The sequence below is a fragment of the Macrosteles quadrilineatus genome, unplaced genomic scaffold (assembly GCF_028750875.1).
Source record: "Macrosteles quadrilineatus isolate MER2022 unplaced genomic scaffold, UCM_ALF_1.0 Scaffold_9__3_contigs__length_116548681, whole genome shotgun sequence".
NCBI classification, from domain to species: domain Eukaryota; kingdom Metazoa; phylum Arthropoda; class Insecta; order Hemiptera; family Cicadellidae; genus Macrosteles; species Macrosteles quadrilineatus.
Window position 1 is genome coordinate 72878498 of NW_026542602.1, and position 19937 is coordinate 72898434.

General features: G+C 36.1%; 1 protein-coding gene across 4 annotated transcripts in view; it reads left to right on the plus strand.

The window, feature by feature from the left end:
* LOC129002853 (gonadotropin-releasing hormone receptor) overlaps window positions 1–3243 on the plus strand; it is a 125656-nt gene extending 122413 nt beyond the window's left edge. For 2 of the 4 annotated variants that reach the window (XM_054430947.1, XM_054430946.1), the window contains one exon: window positions 608–3243. In XM_054430947.1, coding sequence (XP_054286922.1) covers window positions 608–770 — 163 coding nt within the window. In that variant the 3' untranslated portion in view covers window positions 771–3243. The remainder of the gene's footprint in view (window positions 1–607) is intronic. The other 2 variants (XR_008491600.1, XM_054430949.1) reach the window with 2 other exon arrangements.
* Window positions 3244–19937: the final 16694 nt, after the last annotated feature.

Sequence of the window (19937 nt, forward strand, 5' to 3'; positions counted from 1 at the left end):
AGCACAAAGCATGTGTAGTACACACTTGCAGGATTAAGATGTAGGTAGTCAGGCATAAAATATACACAATACGATCAATGTTGAGAATATTGTACATATTTACGTTACGCAGAAAGTGTTGTGAAATTTACGAGTACTAAAGGTGACATTATGGTGTTTCTAACGAGTTGTGACAGCCCACACGACTTTGTAAGCGTAAACAGCTTCTACTTAGCTAAGGGAAATTTGCGGAAACGAATGATATTTGATTAATCTAGATCCTGATCTTAGTAGAAATTACCAGATCTGACCAGTCTCGACTAAAAACTAAATACAATGTAAGTAACCTGAAAATAATTGTCTGGGAAGCCAAATAGTTGCAGTACTCGCCTTTAGACCTGAAGGTCGCTGGTTCAATTCCAAGTGAGATCGTTTCTGAACCCAGATATCATGTGTCATTGCGCTACTAAATAATCATTAATATATATTGTTGTCTTACACAGATTAAAGTTAGATAGTGGCAAGAAGAGGGTTGGTCTGGATTGGCTTATATCTCATGTACGTTGTAACGTTGTAATTTGCAGTAGACATTTAATGGACGATATCAACAGAAGTGCCTCTGTTTCAGAGATGGATCCACACAGCAGACTGCCAACTCAGTGGTCACTCGATTAAGTCGCGTCGGAACACTGAGAGACGAAACCAGCTGCGTGCTTCTGGGATCAGAGAAGACCCACCACCTAAGGACAGACTGTTGTACGGCGAACAACTGTAGCGTCTCGGCTCTCTAGCGTCAACATAGGCGGTGCTGCAGTGCTGACGTGGCGTTGTAGCAGCACCACCTGAGGACAGACTGTTGTACGGCGAACAACTGTAGCGTCTCAGCCCTCTAGCGTCAACATAAGCGGTGCTGCAGTGCTGACGTGGCGTTGTAGCGGCACCACCTGCGGACAGACTGTTGTACGGCGAACAACTGTAGCGTCTCGGCCCTCTAGCGTCAACATAAGCGGTGCTGCAGTGCTGACGTGGCGTTGTAGCGGCACCACCTGAGGACAGACTGTTGTACGGCGAACAACTGTTGCGTCTCAGCTCTCTAGCGTCAACATAAGCGGTGCTGCAGTGCTGACGTAGCGTTGTAGCGGCACCACCTGAGGACAGACTGTTGTACGGCGAACAACTGTAGCGTCTCAGCTCTCTAGCGTCAACATAAGCGGTGCTGCAGTGCTGACGTAGCGTTGTAGTGGCACCACCTGAGGACAGACTGTTGTATGGCGAACAACTGTAGCGTCTCAGCCCTCTAGCGTCAACATAAGCGGTGCTGCAGTGCTGACGTGGCGTTGTAGCGGCACCACCTGAGGTCAGACTGTTGTACGGCGAACAACTGTGGCGTATCGGCTCTCTAGCGTCAACATAAGCGGTGCTGCAGTGCTGACGTAGCGTTGTAGTGGCACCACCTGAGGACAGACTGTTGTATGGCGAACAACTGTAGCGTCTCGGCTCTCTAGCGTCAACATAAGCGGTGCTGCAGTGCTGACGTGGCGTTGTAGTGGCACCACCTGAGGACAGACTGTTGTACGGCGAACAACTGTAGCGTCTCGGCTCTCTAGCGTCTCGGCCCTCTAGCGTCAACATAAGCGGTGCTGCAGTGCTGACGTAGCGTTGTAGTGGCACCACCTGAGGACAGACTGTTGTATGGCGAACAACTGTAGCGTCTCGGCCCACTAGCGTCAACATAAGCGGTGCTGCAGTGCTGACGTGGCGTTGTAGCGGCACCACCTGAGGTCAGACTGTTGTACGGCGCACAACTGTGGCGTATCGGCTCTCTAGCGTCAACATAAGCGGTGCTGCAGTGCTGACGTGGCGCTGTAGCAGCACCACCTGAGGTCAGACTGTTGTATGGCGAACAACTGTAGCGTCTCGGCCCACTAGCGTCAACATAAGCGGTGCTGCAGTGCTGACGTGGCGTTGTAGCGGCACCACCTGAGGTCAGACTGTTGTACGGCGCACAACTGTGGCGTATCGGCCCTCTAGCGTCAACATAAGCGGTGCTGCAGTGCTGACGTAGCGTTGTAGTGGCACCACCTGAGGACAGACTGTTGTATGGCGAACAACTGTAGCGTCTCGGCTCTCTAGCGTCAACATAAGCGGTGCTGCAGTGCTGACGTGGCGTTGTAGCGGCACCACCTGAGGACAGACTGTTGTACGGCGCACAACTGTGGCGTATCGGCCCTCTAGCGTCAACATAAGCGGTGCTGCAGTGCTGACGTAGCGTTGTAGTGGCACCACCTGAGGACAGACTGTTGTATGGCGAACAACTGTAGCGTCTCGGCTCTCTAGCGTCAACATAAGCGGTGCTGCAGTGCTGACGTGGCGTTGTAGTGGCACCACCTGAGGACAGACTGTTGTACGGCGAACAACTGTAGCGTCTCGGCTCTCTAGCGTCAACATAAGCGGTGCTGCAGTGCTGACGTAGCGTTGTAGCGGCACCACCTGAGGTCAGACTGTTGTACGGCGAACAACTGTAGCGTCTCGGCCCTCTAGCGTCAACATGCCCTCGCCATCTGCGCCCTTACCATGCACAGGCCCTCAACATCTGCAGTGCTAACGTAGTGTTGTAGCGTCACCTCAGACTGTTGTACGGCGAACAACTGTAGCGTATCGGCTCTCCAGCGTCAACATAAGTGGTGCTGCAGTGCTGACGTAGCGTTGTAGCGTCACCACCTGAAGACAGAATTTAACGGACTTGAATGCATAGAAAAAGGATTTTAATGTTTCAATATAATTTTTAAACTTAGAAAGCAGTATTGCAATTTTTAGAACAGTTTCTTTACAATAATACAACAAAGGTCATGAAAGTTAATTGTTCAAAGGACATCCTGTTGTTACGGAGAAAACTTGGAATTTTTAAAATGCGATCAACTACTTTGACTAGTGACAAGCTTCTAAATATATTTTATGTGTCGATGTTGGCTGCATTTAATGTCCATCATAAACCATTGTTAAATCCAATAATTTAATCTGCTCAAAGCTCAAAGTCATTGTTAATTTAAATAGATAATGTCAGGCATTTTATTGTACATAAAAGTAATCTAGATATTTTTAAGAACCACGAATTCATTAGTTTAAATTTAATTAATGAAGCCATTTTTTCAGTATTTCATGTTTCAAGAAATCTAGATGATATGTACCTCAAATATTTTTACTAAAATTCTCATATATTTTTATACATTTGTGAATACTTTTTTCCCATATAGTTGTTCATGTAATGTTTGTCCACTTCTTTAAACAATTTTTTTTTTAGATTCCATGTTGGAATGATACTGTTTATCAGCACTATTACCTTCATTGTATCAACCTTTAATGTGCAAAAAACAATTACTTGTGCAAGAATTATAATTTCTCAGTCAATACAATATAACTTAACAAAATATCAAGTTTCACAACCATTGAAACAGAATCATGAGAGGCGAATAGAGACAAATAGTTTTATTTATTTCAGTATTACAATTGAGAGTATCACAATGCAATTTTGTGTAATCAGTATTAATTTTGCCCACAACAGTAATGTTTACAAAAGCACCAACGGTTGTGTCGTTATACACGTGTTTTGATTGTTGATTGTTGCCAACATGTCGTATTATTTCACTGTGATACGTTTGATGGAATGTCACAGATTTTCTGTGACTCATCAACTTAGCGAGTCTCATCAACATGCTGTGATCTAGCTGTGAAGTTCTAAAAACATAAAATGTAATCTATTTGGTGACTAAAACCATAGACCGACAGCAGTGCTGCGGTTAGCATGCGCCGTAACACGACACTCCAAGCGGCGGACGCCAGAACTTATGCTAACCACAGCACTGCTGTCCATCTTAAAACCAAACCATGACATAAAGTTGACAGAAAAAAACAGTTCATTGTGATTACTAAACCTGTTAATATATTTTTTTCTGTAACATTTTAAAACAATTTTTAAGCCAAATAATCAAATACCGTTGCACTGTAAGGTGATATAAGATCAGAGATATACTTCAATATTTTGTAATGCTTTTAACGTGAAATTGTTTATTGTACGTATATGATTTAGAATGCTGCGTTAATTCTCATCTAAATTATTAACATGTTACATTTAGTAAACAATGATTGCTATTACAGCATTACTTTAAAAAAGTATACATAGACATCACATCAACATTTTGAAATGTTTCTGACTTCTTGGTCAAGTGATTTTAACAAAACTTAGAAAATTTAACTATCAAATCTTACGTAATCATATAAATAAAGAGTCCTTGAACTTGAAAACGTTTGAATTTTGTAAAACCGTATGGAATTCGTATTCATGTATCTTCATGTAATATTGAGTGTGCATTTGTTACTTTCTAAACATGCATGTTTTTTACTACCACTAAGTCTATGTGTTTGTGTATAATTTTACGATTATTTTTTTAGGCCAAGATATGTTTATTAGTTTCAAAATACTCTAGACAAAATTGTGGCTTTTTAACTCCTTTTCAGTCTCAAGTCCATTACCACTCGTAGTTTAAAATGTAAATATACTGGAGTGAAAAAGTAAATTAAACTTTTCTTCAAAAAATCAATACTACACAAATGAGTTATACCTCAACCGTACCAATATTATTTGAAAAAATCATTACGATAATAATAGCCAATATCGCAACATTGCTTATTTGTGGGCTTAACATGTTACAGCTACATTGTAAACATGATTTTGGTGATTTATACAATGACAACCAAAGAAGCGTTCAAATATGTACTCCGTGTAATTTGTACCGTTTGTGTATATAATGTACATTTCTCATGTTATGTATATAGTTATATTTTATAATGTGTATAAACATGTTTCAACATTTTGAAGAATATTTTTATTTATGGGATCCTAAAGCCACAGGTTTGATACGTGTTTGACTACTAAAATTAGTTTTTACATTTCTCAATTACATAATTGTGATATATCACTTTTGGTCCGTATTACACATTTATTACATAAGCTAATTAACTCAAATGCAACATTTAATTTTTCACTAATTAGATTTTGACTTTATACAATTTTCTTTAGTTCAAAAGGATACTTTTAGTATTTCTAAAAATACAATTGAAAATAATAGTGCTTTTAGGAAAGTCTTTGAGGCACTCCACGTCTGATTGACCCATCCTTCGTTAGTTTCCTGAAGACACCCTGCAGCCAATTAGGTATTCCAACCCATCAGATGTAGGGCATTGCACATTGTTGTCCAAAGAAGATGACCAAAGAATTTTGGTGATTTACTGAATTTTAACCGGGCCTTCGGGAAAGAAGCTCCGTTTTCTATCTCTAGACCAGCGCTATTGTCCTAAGTACCTCGGGGGAGTGAGGTCTAGTGGTAGAGTGCGGGGATTCAGAGCCTGAGGTCATGGGTTCAAATCCCACCAATCATTAATAGAGATCTTTTTTATGGTAATGCCACGGTCATCTAGTACTAGCCTAAAGTAATGTGTAAAACAGTTCCGGGCAGAGTCTAGCGCACTAGGATGTGAAAGTGAGATATAAAAAAAGTTCCCAGGTATCTTAGTATTTCCAAGCATTTTTACTTCCAAACAGGCAGTGTTGTATTTTTTAATTTTTTAGGATATATTAAGACTTGAATATGTTTTTATTGTTATCTTTAGGGCAAAACCAATTTATTTTAAGTAAGGTTGTATACCACAGTTTACTTCCTGAGATATGATAATGCTAACAATAGGTAACACTACTTTACCAAATGTCAGACTGAAATGATTATTAAATGCCTGGTTGGTCGTGCCACTTGAATTAATGATCACTATCTTTACACAGAAATAGCATATTTGGAATACACAGATACTTACCACCCTGTGAATATAAACAGTGTATAAATGGCTACACAAGTCGAAGGTGCATGGGTAAGATAAATGAAGCGCCACCTAATAGTTAGTAATTTCCCCGGATTTTCACAGTAAGGGTAGAATGCGTTGTGGTAATATCTCACTGTCCTTCATCCCCAGTAGCTGGGGTGATTTATCATTGTTATCTTATCTTTCTCCCACTCTCGCTCTTACTTCCCAGACAGTGGAATAAAGATTAATAAACTTTACAATATTTTTCCCACGGAAAGGTCAAGGTTCAAACTGTAATTAATGTTCACGAAGAAAAAATATTGAAATTGTAATGATTGAGTTTTGACTCAAAGATTTACATTGTTTTACAGACAATATACTTAAAAAATCTATGAAAGAACCGCAAATTAATTTTCAATATTTTAAAATAATGATTGGTTTAAAATATTGATTGGTTTTTTGAACAGTCGTTTCAATGCATAGCGCGTTCCGCCATCTTTACCCCCCTCCCCCCAAGTTCTCGACCACCTGAAAAGTAGGCGACATGTGTATTTTTTATCACCACAGTCCATATTACAACTATCAACAAAGATATTTGATATTACTTCTTTGCGACACTCATAAATTAATTCTACTTTCGGTAAAAAAAACTACACGAAAAGTCCATTTTTACATATTTTATACAATAACTTGTTTATTTATAGAGGTACGTCCTCGGACTCAATAACCATTATTGTAGTCCACATTTTTGGAATTATAACGACGTTTTAACCGATGTTCTATCTTTTACCGTTTTCGAAATATCAGCGTTTTAATGCATAGCGCAAACCGCCATGTTTGCCCCCTCCCCCCCACCTTATCGACCACTTTTGAAATAGGCGACATACGTAATTTTGATCACAACAGTCCATATTACAATAATCAGCAATAACATTGCGTACTACTTTCATGCATGCTCAAACCCCCTCAGCTCCTGGACTATTAGTTAAAATTAGCTGTTTTCATAAATGCAAAAAAATATAGTGCTGCACCCTGTTGGTAAATCTTAAAACCTTTAATGATTCTGCATATCATAGAACCAACTTGTTTAGTTGAAACAGCTTACTAAATTATTTAATTCCCTTTAAATATGAATACTCATAAGGTTAAAATGAGAAACTACAGAGCCACTGGGGTGGAGCCCGAAAGGATTTTTGAGATAAGAATATGTCTATGTTAATCGGGAACGTGAGCTACCATCATGCCAAATTTCAGCCCAATCCGTCCAGTAGTTAATGCGTGATTGAACTTCAAACAAACAAACAAACAAACTTTCACATCTATATAAATAAATTTATAATATTAGTAAGATTAAAACAACAACTAAAACATAACCTCTCATTGCCGCTGACAGTGATGCAACTATACATTGTACCAAACACTAATTATTGCACCACTCAACAATTAAATTGGCCTGAACAGCAGATTAGTTAAAGTTTAAAGCATTACAATTTTACTTCTTATCTCTCAATCCTTGAACCTCATTGGCACGTTACCCGTGTTGTTAAGTAAAAAATGAAGTTCAAGAATTGAGAGAAAATAAGAAAATTGTAATGCTTCGATCTTCATCTAATCAGCTGTTTACCAAGTTAATTGTTAATTATCGTTGCAATTTGCGGTTGGAACAATGAGTGCAGTGAGTGTGTTTGCATCACATTACGTAATGCTAGTAGATACTGATGAGCAAGGTAATCAAAATCAACCTGTAGATAGCCCTATGTGTTTTAGACAACGTGTCACTCATCGGATTTGACAACATGAAATGTGACGGTTAACTACAATCAAAACAGCAACAATGCATTAATGAATGGCATCAGATAGTAATTGATTATTATTGGAGATACAATGAGCCTGCTTTAATATTCACAACCATACACAGCACTAATTATTCACAATAATGAATTGAATCAATGATTTCATATTAAATACTAGCCGAATAAAAAGTATCTTCCAAATATTAAAGACGGTCATATTTTTAGTAATATGGTATGACGAAAATGTAAATCATCATACTACATTGCAACGGAGTATTTACTCTAAAATTTACATGTAACTGTTTACATTTCTTACTTTACACCCCCAACAACCCTCTCCACCAAACAGACATAGAATCTGTCAGACCAATCCTTTTGTCTTCCAGACGAAAACACTAAGCACTGACTGACAGACAGACAGTTTCAGATTTTCTTTAACATTCGACTAACACAAACTTGAGAGAAACGATATCTTTCAGTGTTTTAAAATTGAATGGACGCTTTTGTAAATGCAAAAAAGCATTATTTTCCGTACTGTGATTCTTATCAGCATGTACTTTGAATTATAATTTTTATTTATATACCAACATGAATAAATAATACAGCCTGTTGGTATAATTGAAAATTATGATTCAAAGTACACTATCTAGATATATTTACCTTTTGTATTTTTTTTTTAATTTGAATTATCCTATTTATTATAGTTTTTTTTTATCACACTAGTTTTTTACATTACTAGATTTACGAATCCAAGAGCATAAGGTGAGCAGAACCGATCAGAACTGTGCTATCAATCTTATTTTATTAAGTAGGGGTGGTTTTTAGCCTAGCATGCTATCAAATCCCAATATACAAAATCAAAATTACAAAAACTAATTTAAAGAGTACCACTAATCAATATTCTTCTCCAAAATGTACTATTTTCTAGGCTTAAGGCACGATACAATTCTAAAACATTCAACTGCATTTAAAAAGCATTCTTTTTTAGAAATATTATGAACATAGACCATAGATAACCTTTTGAAGGAAAATACAGTAACCCTCTAAGCAGTGCAACTAGCAATGGGAGGTATTTTATACGAAATCCTCGATCAGGCAAGATACAGTGCGTCGAAGTCCCGATCTAAGCTATGATATTTATTCACCTTTCCCTCTTTACTGGCACGGATCACAGGAGTTTATTGGATTCGCGGAAGTTCTGTATTGAACTGTTTCCACTTCCTCTAGAGAAGAAGTAAAACATTAGTTAGTATGAGTGAAATCAGTTACTGTTCGTTGTATCATTGTAATGGTCAAACATGGATAATTGAGAATGATGTTTGGAATCATCTTGTTGTTAGGCCTACTTTATATACTTACTTTATACTTTTCCATGTAATTGTGACCATACAAAGTAGGTATTTTAAACCAAGATGAGTGTAGGATGAGTGGCGCGAGTCTTGTTGGTGACTAAGGCCGACATATTCCTGCGGCACATGTTAATTATTAATAGCCCATACAGCTAATGGCAACTAAGGGACCTACAGTTTATAGTGGAATCCGAACCACATTTTTGCCTTGGTATTTACGAGTTGGTCTAATTATCAGGATAGTACTGCGGATAGTCGTAGTACTCACTAGCGCATAATCCACACCATGGAATGTCGCATTCACAGTGCATGCCTATAAATATCCACAATTCGGGACCTCCTAGTAGCCGGATTACAGGACGACGCCACCTTCCCAGTCTTTTGATTGATTAATTTAATTGATTTAGTCGAGGATTGGTTTAAACCAAACAAAAATATAAACCGTAGTAGAATAGTAGATAATTTAATACTATCAAAACGATAATACAGTAAAGGATTTCTTTAGCGCAAGCCAAATTACAAATAGACACTCACTATTTAGAAACAAATATAGAGATTCACCTTTTACAAACAAAAACCCCTCATATTTACCTTATATGCCCTCCTTCCTTAACCTTTTTTGTATTCATCGGACACATTTGAGCATTTTTGTCTACTCGGCTTAGCGTTATTAGGAATTAATTGATTATAAGACTTTATATGGCGTTTTCCCACGCTTAAAGAGTATGTATTGTAGTATATAAATTGAAAGTAAATTACGTATTTCATCCCAAAATATAATTGAAATTTAGTGTTTTAGATTTCAGTACCTAATAAATAAACTACAGTTTGTATAAGCTATTACAATAAGTATTCTTGCCATACTTGGTGTGCATTATCAATCTCAAACAAAGGTTGCGGTTCAGAGAAAAACTTTCTGAATCTCAATTCGCAATAGATTCCTAGTAACAATCAAATATGCATACAACAATGGACATTTTTTTAGACAAGATGGGCATTTAAAATTTTGTCAGTAAATGTCCTAGTTGTTTAAAATACAACGGACCTATAATAGTTTATAAGTTTTATTCTTGTAAAATTTGAGCAAATAATGTTTATTGGTTTTGTGGGATAAAATGGCAGGGAGAGACTTATACTTTATTTGTTCAATAAGTAGGCTACGGTGGTGAAAATTAATGGATTATTCATGATCTTTTTATTAGTTACCTAAAACAAATATGTGGTAAAATTATTATTTAAATACTCCTGCAGTATTTAATTTGTAGTACAATTGTTAATTTTAGTGAGAAAGTAAGTTGGATTTTTAAAGACTCTTCAATCACAAAAATCAGCAAAAATTTAAAGCCCTTCAATTTCTTGAACCATTAAAAAGATAACATGGAGGCTTTACGAAAATGGATAATTAAGTATATAAAAAATATATAAAGGTATTATGCGAATAAATATATAAAAATACTAGCTGTAACCCGCGGGCTTTGCCCCGTTTAACTTCTTAATTTTCAAGATTATCTCGATCGCATGGCTCAATCACGTCCTGGTTGAAGTTTGTTCGCTACGCTCACTCACCTTTAGCTTGGAGCTCGTTCGCTACGCTCACTCACCTTTAGGTTGGAGCTCGTTCGCTGCGCTCACTTGCCTTCAGATTAGCTCGTTCGCTACGCTAACTCGCCTCCAGGTTGAAGTTCGTTCGCTACGCTCACTCACCTTTTGGCTGCAAATTAGCTGTTGTCATAAATGTAAAAGAAATAATAGTGCTGCACCCTGTTGGTAATCCTTGTAACTTTAATGCTATTGAACATCATAGAACAGAACCAACTTGTTTAATTGAAACAGCTGTTAAGATTCAATAATTCCATTTCTCATAAGGTTAACATGGGAAACTCCAGAGCCACTGGGGCGGAGCCCGAAAGGATTTTTGAAATAAGAATATGCCTATATGTTAATCGGGAATGTGAGCTATCATCATGCCAAATTTCAGCCCAATCCGACCAGTATTTTTCGAGTTTACTTTTCCCATACACACATACACACATACAGCAACCACCTCTTTTTTATAATAGTACTAGCTGACCCGGCGAACTTCGTATCGCCTAAGTTATAGGTTTCCCCTAAGACAGACCGATGGAAAGAAAGTACCGTTACGTTTAATTTTCAAGATGATCTCGTTCGCATCGCTCAATCACGTCCTGGTTGAAGTTCGTTCGCTACGCTCACTCACCTTTGGGTTGGAGCTCGTTCGCTACGCTCACTCACCTTTAGGTTGGAACTCGTTCGCTGCGCTCACTTGCCTTCAGGTTAGCTCGTTCGCTACGCTAACTCGCCTCCAGGTTGAAGTTCGTTCGCTACGCTCACTCACCTTTTGGTTGCAAATTAGCTGTTGTCATAAATGTAAAAGAAATAATAGTGCTGCACCCTGTTGGTAATCCTTGTAACTTTAAAGCTATTGAACATCATAGAACAGAACCAACTTGTTTAATTGAAACAGCTGTTAAGATTCATTAATTCCATTTCTCATAAGGTTAACATGGGAAACTCCAGAGCCACTGGGGCGGAGCCCTTTTAAGAATTTCGAAACGGGAAATAGTTTACGTCCGATTTGCATACCTACAGAATTTACACACCAAATTTCATAACGATCGGTGAAGTCGTTCCGGAGGAGTTTGCAGACAAACACTGTGACACGAGAATTTTATATATTAGAAGAAGATAGAAGATATCAAATATATTCGAATAAAGGAACTACTAAGCGCCTGTAAGTATCTTGAGACAACAAAACATACTTTCCTGAGCTGCGAGAAAATCTGAGCGTTTTGTACAGGCTGGAGTAAAATTTACTGTTCTAAAAGAATCTATTTTCTAAAAGGATTAAACGTATTTTATTTTGCTTTTACTAGGTTAGATTAGGTTTTCTATCGCCAAAAAATATTTTTCTACAAATTTCAAGTTCCTACTGAATAAAATGTAAAATATGTAAGAATCATTTATACAAAACACATATTTTGCCACAGTAAATTAGTTTGGAGTTTGTTTTTTATATTCATAGGGTATAAAGCATTGATTACACTCAAAATAGTATACAACCGCTTGTTGTTTATACTACCTCTAAACATTCTTGCCACCTAGACTGATTGTACGAAGTCTTAAAAAATGGGTTGGGGATCACTAGATTAGGGTTAAAGATCCATTATCAAATCCACATCAAATTGAATAGTCTATAATCCAACGGATGAAGACTTTCGTCGGATCAGAGACTATTCAATTTGATGTGGATTTGATAATGGCTCAAAGACCCACTCGAAACTAGTCATCCCACGACTATTTTTTAAGACTGAAGACGGACAGAGGTATGTAACTATTATTTTACACCACCATTGTTAGTGTGACAATGCTATTATAATAAATTATCCATTCAGTTTAACTTTGCTAAAAAGTCAGCGTATCGACAAAAAAATCATAATTTACACCCTGGCATTCTTTTGGCGACACAATTCAACAATGTTCATTATCATTTTAAATTAAAACTAGCTGCAACTAGGACATAGGACTTCTACTTATATTTATATCCAAAGTTACATTTATTAAATTATCAAATTCTACTCAGCACTTAATGGGGAAAATGACAGTGATGATTGTTTGTCATCAGATCTCAACATAGTCTTGTGTTGGTTACTCTATGATCTCAGTTAACATAGTTCTTCCAAAACGTGTTTCTTGCAAAGCCAAGGATCTTACGTTATTCCTCATAAAATAACACCACCTCGAAAATACTTCTCTTTCAGGAAACAAAATTCAAGGCGATACTTGAAATCAAGATCGCTCATTCTACGAAGTATGGGCAAACCACCAGGGAGATTCATAGGACCATCATTGACAACGATATTCATATTGTGTTACACTCCTCGGTCATAAGTTTGCTGTTCCCCACATCAAGTGCTACATAACCCCTCCTCAATGGAAAATTGATTTCGTGATCATGCAACTTGGTTTGTGCAACTTGTTTACTTTTCATTTCAACTCAAATAATCTTCAAACCGATTGGATTAAGGTAATAACTATTTATCCGGGATTTCAACTACTAAGCCAAGAAGCACAGTAATCACAGCAGAGTAAACAAGGCATATATTTATTGCATATAAGTTATTGTGTGTTGGCTCCTTCTGAAATTATAACAATTATATTTTTTAAATCCGTAAAATTTGTTTGTGTATTTTCCGCTTGTGGCATTTCAGAAAATTATCACTAACGATTCTAAGGGAAAGTATACCAAAACATCAAATTGTGTTCAGATATGTCAGGAATACAGCTTTTCCGAAATCCAAAATGACATTAGGTTAGCAGCTCACCTCACCTGTATTCTAACTTAAGCTGCTGTTTTAGGTGGCTTTTATAGTTGTTTCATCTATCGATAAAATTTAAGGCCATTCATAGATATTTTTGGAACTGTGTCTACAATTTACATCACCATAGATAGTTTTAAGATTAATGTTTGTCAGCTTGTTTCTTAATAGCAGGAGACTTGTATTCCTGTTTTTTGAGAGTGGCAAGGACATCTCAGAGTAAATCTTTGTTTCCTTTATTTTCCCCATTTCATATGGCAGAGTAGTAAGTGTCATCGGCTACACGAACTTCATTGAGGAAGTGAGAATATTGACAGTAGGCTACACACATTGAACAGCAACGGGGTGAGCACCGAACCCTGTGGCAAGCCAACTTCGACGTTCAAGTTCAACTAAAGAGACCTGTTCTCTTCTATAATGTCCGAGGGAGTCAGGCTACATTCTGGTAGGTATAGTGGTAGGGATAATGATTCGTTGGCGATTTCATTAACAGCCATGTTGCGGAATTTCGATCTGAAAGTGTAAGGGAGACAGCCGGGTTCAGGAATGTTGCATTTAACCCAAATTTTCTTCCTTACCACCCTTCTAAAAGTGCATAGCCTAATCTTCTCTTTGTTTCATCGTCATAAGTTAGTTTTCAGATGTGTAACCTCATTGTATGAGCTACCTATCATAACCGAGCAATGGGCCGTGGCATTCAGCCCACATTTTCACGGTTTAGGCCGAGGTGTTGGCAGTGTAATGTACGATACATAAATAGACCATTCAACTGACCGGTCAGTACCGAACTCAACAATTGTCGTATGAGCTTACTTAGTAATTACAATAAAGTTCTATACATTTTCACAGACAATTATTTAAAATTGTTTGAAAAAGGGTGGTTATGTTTAAGGTGATATTTTTTATGAATATTTACACAAATAATAGGAAGAAAATTGGTTGATTCTTAGGTGCAAACGTTACATGGTAGTCTAGAAAATTACACAGTTTATTTAATTTTTCCCTCATTGGCCTAAGAATGTATGTTAAATATTTTAATAAAAATGTACAAGTAAATCTTGTGATTGAACTTTTATGTAATATATCTTGTCAAGGAAATTATGAGGTAGCCACTTATAGTTAATTAGGATATACACCAGAATCGATGCAGTTAGCAGTTCTGTAGAATTATCAATTATATTTAGTTGCTGTGTAGGTATTCAGTTTTGTAGCAATATTCAGTTCAGTAGCAGTACGGTTCAGTACAGTTTCTTTTCTGTATTAGTATTCAGTTCTGGTATGCAGTTCTGTAGTAAGCAGTTCTGCAGCAGAATTCAGTTCTGTGGTAATATTCGGTCCGTGGTAATCAGTTCCGTAGCATTATGTTCTATAGTAGTATCATGGATCAGCTGTCTCCAATTTTTCCCAAAAAAAGAACGTAGTTGTGTAAACTAAGTCACAGAATGCGCTTGTGTCTAATATGAATTTTTCAACTTTATTGTTCGTTGCTGACCATATTGATGGGTCATAAAAGTTGCTATATCATACAATAAGTAATTCCATTAGTTTGAATATGTAAAAATGTTCGTGTATTCGACAGAAATGATTAATTTAGAACAGCACAATCTGTTGGTGTTTCACATAAACTACAATGATTTTAAGCAAATTTAACATGGGGATGAAATGTGTAGTAGTATACGATCATTCACTAGTAGCAAATGGTGTGTTTGCCCTCTATGTGGATCAAGAAGGCTTTTCCTTTTTTGAAATCTTCTAATCTTCTATAAGTATCCATTAGGGTGCCTCTCCCCTTTGGCTTCAATTAAAACATGAAGGGTAAAGCCCTTAAAATTCAGGTCAAACCGGTAAAGATAAAGGTATCTTTTAAACAAGATATATCGAAAGTGCTAAAGTGACTTCCAGACTTCGATTGGTTATTGAGAATAATCATCACCAGTGACTACGATCTTAAATTTAACTTGTAATAATCGGAACACATCCAATTACAAAAATTACTTTTCGCTAGGTTTAGCTTTAGCTATCAGACTCTAAGCTATCTACTCACAGAAATATTTGTTTAAAGTGCACGAGATTCGACTCGAAAGGATATTGACACCAGTGTGTGACAAGTACCAATATTATCTGTCTAATGTTTACTTTGGGACTGATTAACTTATCGATTTGAACAAAGTTAGTATCAGACAGTATTCCGGAAGATATGTTAACAAGAGTCAAAAATATATATACGTAGCTTGCAGTGGGTGACCTAAGAAATAGTTCTGGATAGTTTTGATATTTTTATATTCAAAAACTATTTCAAATCAATGCTTGTAAGACTGGTCCTAATCAATAGAACAATGGTAGTAAGTTCCCCAGTTAAAATTGTTATATAACTTATGGTTTTTAGCTACACAACAATACCTTGACCCTTGGGTTAGGAACCCACCATAACTTGTAAGTCTTCCTGTTTAGAAAACCAAAAAGGAAAGGTTTCTCATACGAGTAGAACTTACTTTGAATTTGAGAACCGTCTCCATTGTCAGTCATTCGAATATTTTTATTTTTATGTTTAAAGTAATGACTATCTGGATATAAAATACCATTACTGATGCCACTGGTTGTTATTTTCTAATATTGTAATTTTTTGAATTCAAAATTAATTCAACAGAGAAAAGTATCATTTTTAAAGCATATGGTTTAGGTTAATAATTTAGTATACGTGAGTTCAAGACATGTAAGTGAGAAAGATGTACTGTTAATTTTTATTTTTTACTAGGTCAAATTTTAATTTTTATTTTCATTATACAGTATTGGTTAAACGTACGAAGTTTCGTCACTTCAAATAGAGAATACCATTTTAAATAATTAGTTTATGAACGAGAAAGTTAAACCTTTTTAATACAAAATCACTAACTTGTTGTTTCTCGAAATTTGCTATTAAAAATAATTTTGTGAAGCTCAGAAAGTTACTTTAGATTCTGAATTTAACAATTATATCCTTTAGGTAAACAAATTGTTTTAAGAATGCCGCGTTGGCGCTTCTATAGGAATTCTGAGAGGATTCTTTATTTGTTTAAAAAAGCTGTCTACGCGAAATCTCGGAATTTAATCTTTGTCTCGTCTATACAAATATTTGGATTTGATAAAACCACCGAGTTGACGATCAGGAGTAAATAATATTGATACCACACGATTCTTTGTTCAGGGGAATTTATTTCTCTATTTTAGGATTCTTTGTGATTCTCTTATTGATACAAAACTGCCACAATATGGAATATAAAACATTAATTTCTCGTCTTTCCTTTGATAAAAACTAAACAAAAATTGTATAGTTCAATATAGAAATGTAACTAGTTGAGCATTACAAGTGATTCTTTAAGTTATCCAATAACGCTACAATGGGATTAAAAACATTAATATACTATGACAAGTTGATCAAACTTAAGTTAAACATTAGCGCTGCACACAAGCGATGTTTGAGGATTCTAATTAATCCACAATTAATTTCTACAAGAGGAGAAAAACATAAATCCGTCATTTTTCAGTTCACGAAAATCTGAAAGATGTTTTCAAATAGTTGAGCATTCTAAGTGCGTATCTAAAGTTTGAGATAGCTCTGCATACAAGGTGAACGTAAAAAACATTCCAAACCACAACATTGAACATATAGTACAGGTAAAATAGGGTTTTATAAACAACAAAATTTGTACATTCATGAAATTTCACCTTGTGAGTTACTAACAATATGAGAAATGAAGATCCGATGAGTCCCCAAAATTTTGGGCGTCCTAAGGCCCTTCTTGGGGCCCTTTTTGGCCCGAAGGGCCCTTGTTCCTAAATAATTTTGTTTTCACGTTTAAGGTCGAGTGAGGTGTGGTTTTTGATGGTTTTAGTTATTTTAAATCGATTGGGACTAGTTTTAAGTGTATTAAACCACTCCATACAGGGTGTTTCGAAATATTATTTCTTTTTACGTTATTTAAACATTTATTCATAAAGTAATAAAATCAGTTACCTCCATGCTCTATATAAAAGGGTTATTATTGAAAATAATTGTAATTCTTTACTACGTAAGGAAAAAGGATCACAAGGAATAAGAGAAAATATTAAATACCCCCGTCCCAGCAAACCTGCAGTCCTAGCGAATTTCCGTTTTACTTACTTGATTTTCAATTAAATCTAAAATAGCATTGCGTTTAACGATTACCTAGGTTTGCTGCTACAAGGAGGCTAATAAAGTGTGTTAATAGTAAAATATTAATAGCCTAGTATAAAACAAATAAATTTGACAAGTTCGATCAAGATATATCTATTAACAAACAAACAAAATCATTTTACACTATTCTACATAAGAATAACATGGGAATTTTAAATTTACAATTTTAGTATTTTTATCCATAACTAATAACCATACAAAAACACGTTAATATACTAAATTATTTATTTTTAAGCTATTTACAATGTTCTAGAGAAAAATTGGAAAACTTTGTGTTTTGAGGGTAAAGTAAATGAGAAAACTCAATTTTTACCCCATAAACCTCGTCCCATTGTTCAGGACAAAAATGCTTGTACCGACAATGTTGCTCTGATGTCTTAGTGCTGTCCTGGTCTTCATAACCATCAAAAAAACCGTACTTGTTTTGATTGAAAATAATTTTGAGGAACTTAAGATACAAGCTGCAAACGTCAGTATGTATGAAAGGTGTTTTTGCACCACATTGTTCGTGCTTTAAGATTGGTGTTGCCTGTTCTGCAATATGCAAGATTTGTAAAGGGGAATCCCGCTTGAACACCAACTTGGACAAAATCAGTAAAGATGGACAAGTTGCTAAGAATAATAAAATTGTTAATGAGTCGTCTGAGAATAATTATTATGATGATGAAACTGTAAAGGGAGATACTACGGAAATTGTAGAAAAATAGCTTTAGTTTAAGTCATTTTAATATGTAATGTAAGGTTTTATACAAATACAATTGTTTTAATTTTTAATAAATGTAAAAAAATAACTTAAATAACTACCAAAGAAAAATACATATCAATTTGAAATTGGTCTTAATAGATTTGCATAAAAAACACATTGAAAGATTATTCACACCACCTTAAAAGTTGAAATTTGTGCGTAGTAACCTATGTTATTATGTTTTAGTGTAAAACTTAATCCATACCCTTTTACCCACCATACAACCTAACCCTCCCCCCCCCCCCGTTAAGGGGGATAACTTATCCATTTAACTTCCCATATAAGAAATAAGCTATTACCGAAGGTCTTATGGTAAAACATAGACCCGAAATCGATTTACGTTTTCATTTCGATGCCCCCAGAAGCCTAAAGCACCATCCACTCAAAATATTATATATGTGTTTATATACATATATATAATATAATATATCCATGTTATATACGTGTCCGTGAACATGATAACTAGAGTAATTTTGGTCCAACAAAACCGGCATAATCGGTCCATGGAACAGGTTTTTATGTGGTAAAAATTTGTAATCTTTGACCCTCAAAACACAAAGTTTCCCAATTTTTCTCTAGAGCATTTTAAAGAGCTTAAAGAAAACAAATAATTTAGTATATTAACGTGTTTTGTAAGTGTATTAGAGTAGTATAAAACACGGGGGTGATCCCGTGACGTCATAATTAGGTAATTGGTAAGTATTTTGTGATTGTGGAGCAGCGTGAATTACGCAGCGACTCTGGCGATGTATGTTGTGGATTGGTTGGTATTGTTATTAGGTCAAGGTCATCTGAATCTGTTTTTAAAAAATATTCTGCACTAATGGATAAATAGTGCAGAATATTTTTTATTTATTCATTTATTTTTTTTACAATCAACAATAGTAATAATAATGTAAAGTAGTTAAATCTAAGTTAAATCTAAGAAGTGTTGGAATCGTTCTTCGTCGTAGAGCTGCTGCTTCCATATATGTTGAATGCTGAATGGTCGGTTTCAAATTTTCTTCGATTGGGGCATGGTGGTTTGTAAGCTCCGTAGTCTGGAAGCAGAGTGCTGTTGGCTGTTGTTGTTACTGTAACTGCATACCCACTTGCAAGTAGAACTCTCAACTCTTCAGCAAAAACATCTATATCATGGTAGGTTGAAAGTTGAACATCGTCGTACTGGACAAACTTCACCTTGAGAGACATAATTGTTGTATTGAGCTGTAGTTGCCTCTAGGAAGTCTGCAGAACGATTGAAGGCATAGGACTATCTTCTTGTATTTATAGGTAAAGTCCATCCCCCCCCCCCCTCCTAGCTACCCCCACCACTAATCTTTTTAAAGGGCCTCGTATTACACCATAAATATTTTCATCACAGAAATAATAGGGGTTCTACAATAAACGCAATTGTCAACACTTAGGCCGCACATGATGCAGCTGCAAAAATGTTTGCAAGGTAAAAACACAATTTCCCTCTCTGCGGACAAACATACTATGCACTCCGATCCTTGTTTTTGCACAGGTTCGTTTGTTCCTACGCCTTTGGTTGAGCTTCTCTTTTTAACTATCACATTTTTATTTATTCGCTTGGAATATTTGTTCACAAAGTCTTGCCCCTTGTTAACAACCACAAAGGGGCATCTTGGAAACCATCGTGCATGTTCTTGCCACGGATCATCTTCTTCTTGCCAATCCTTTAAT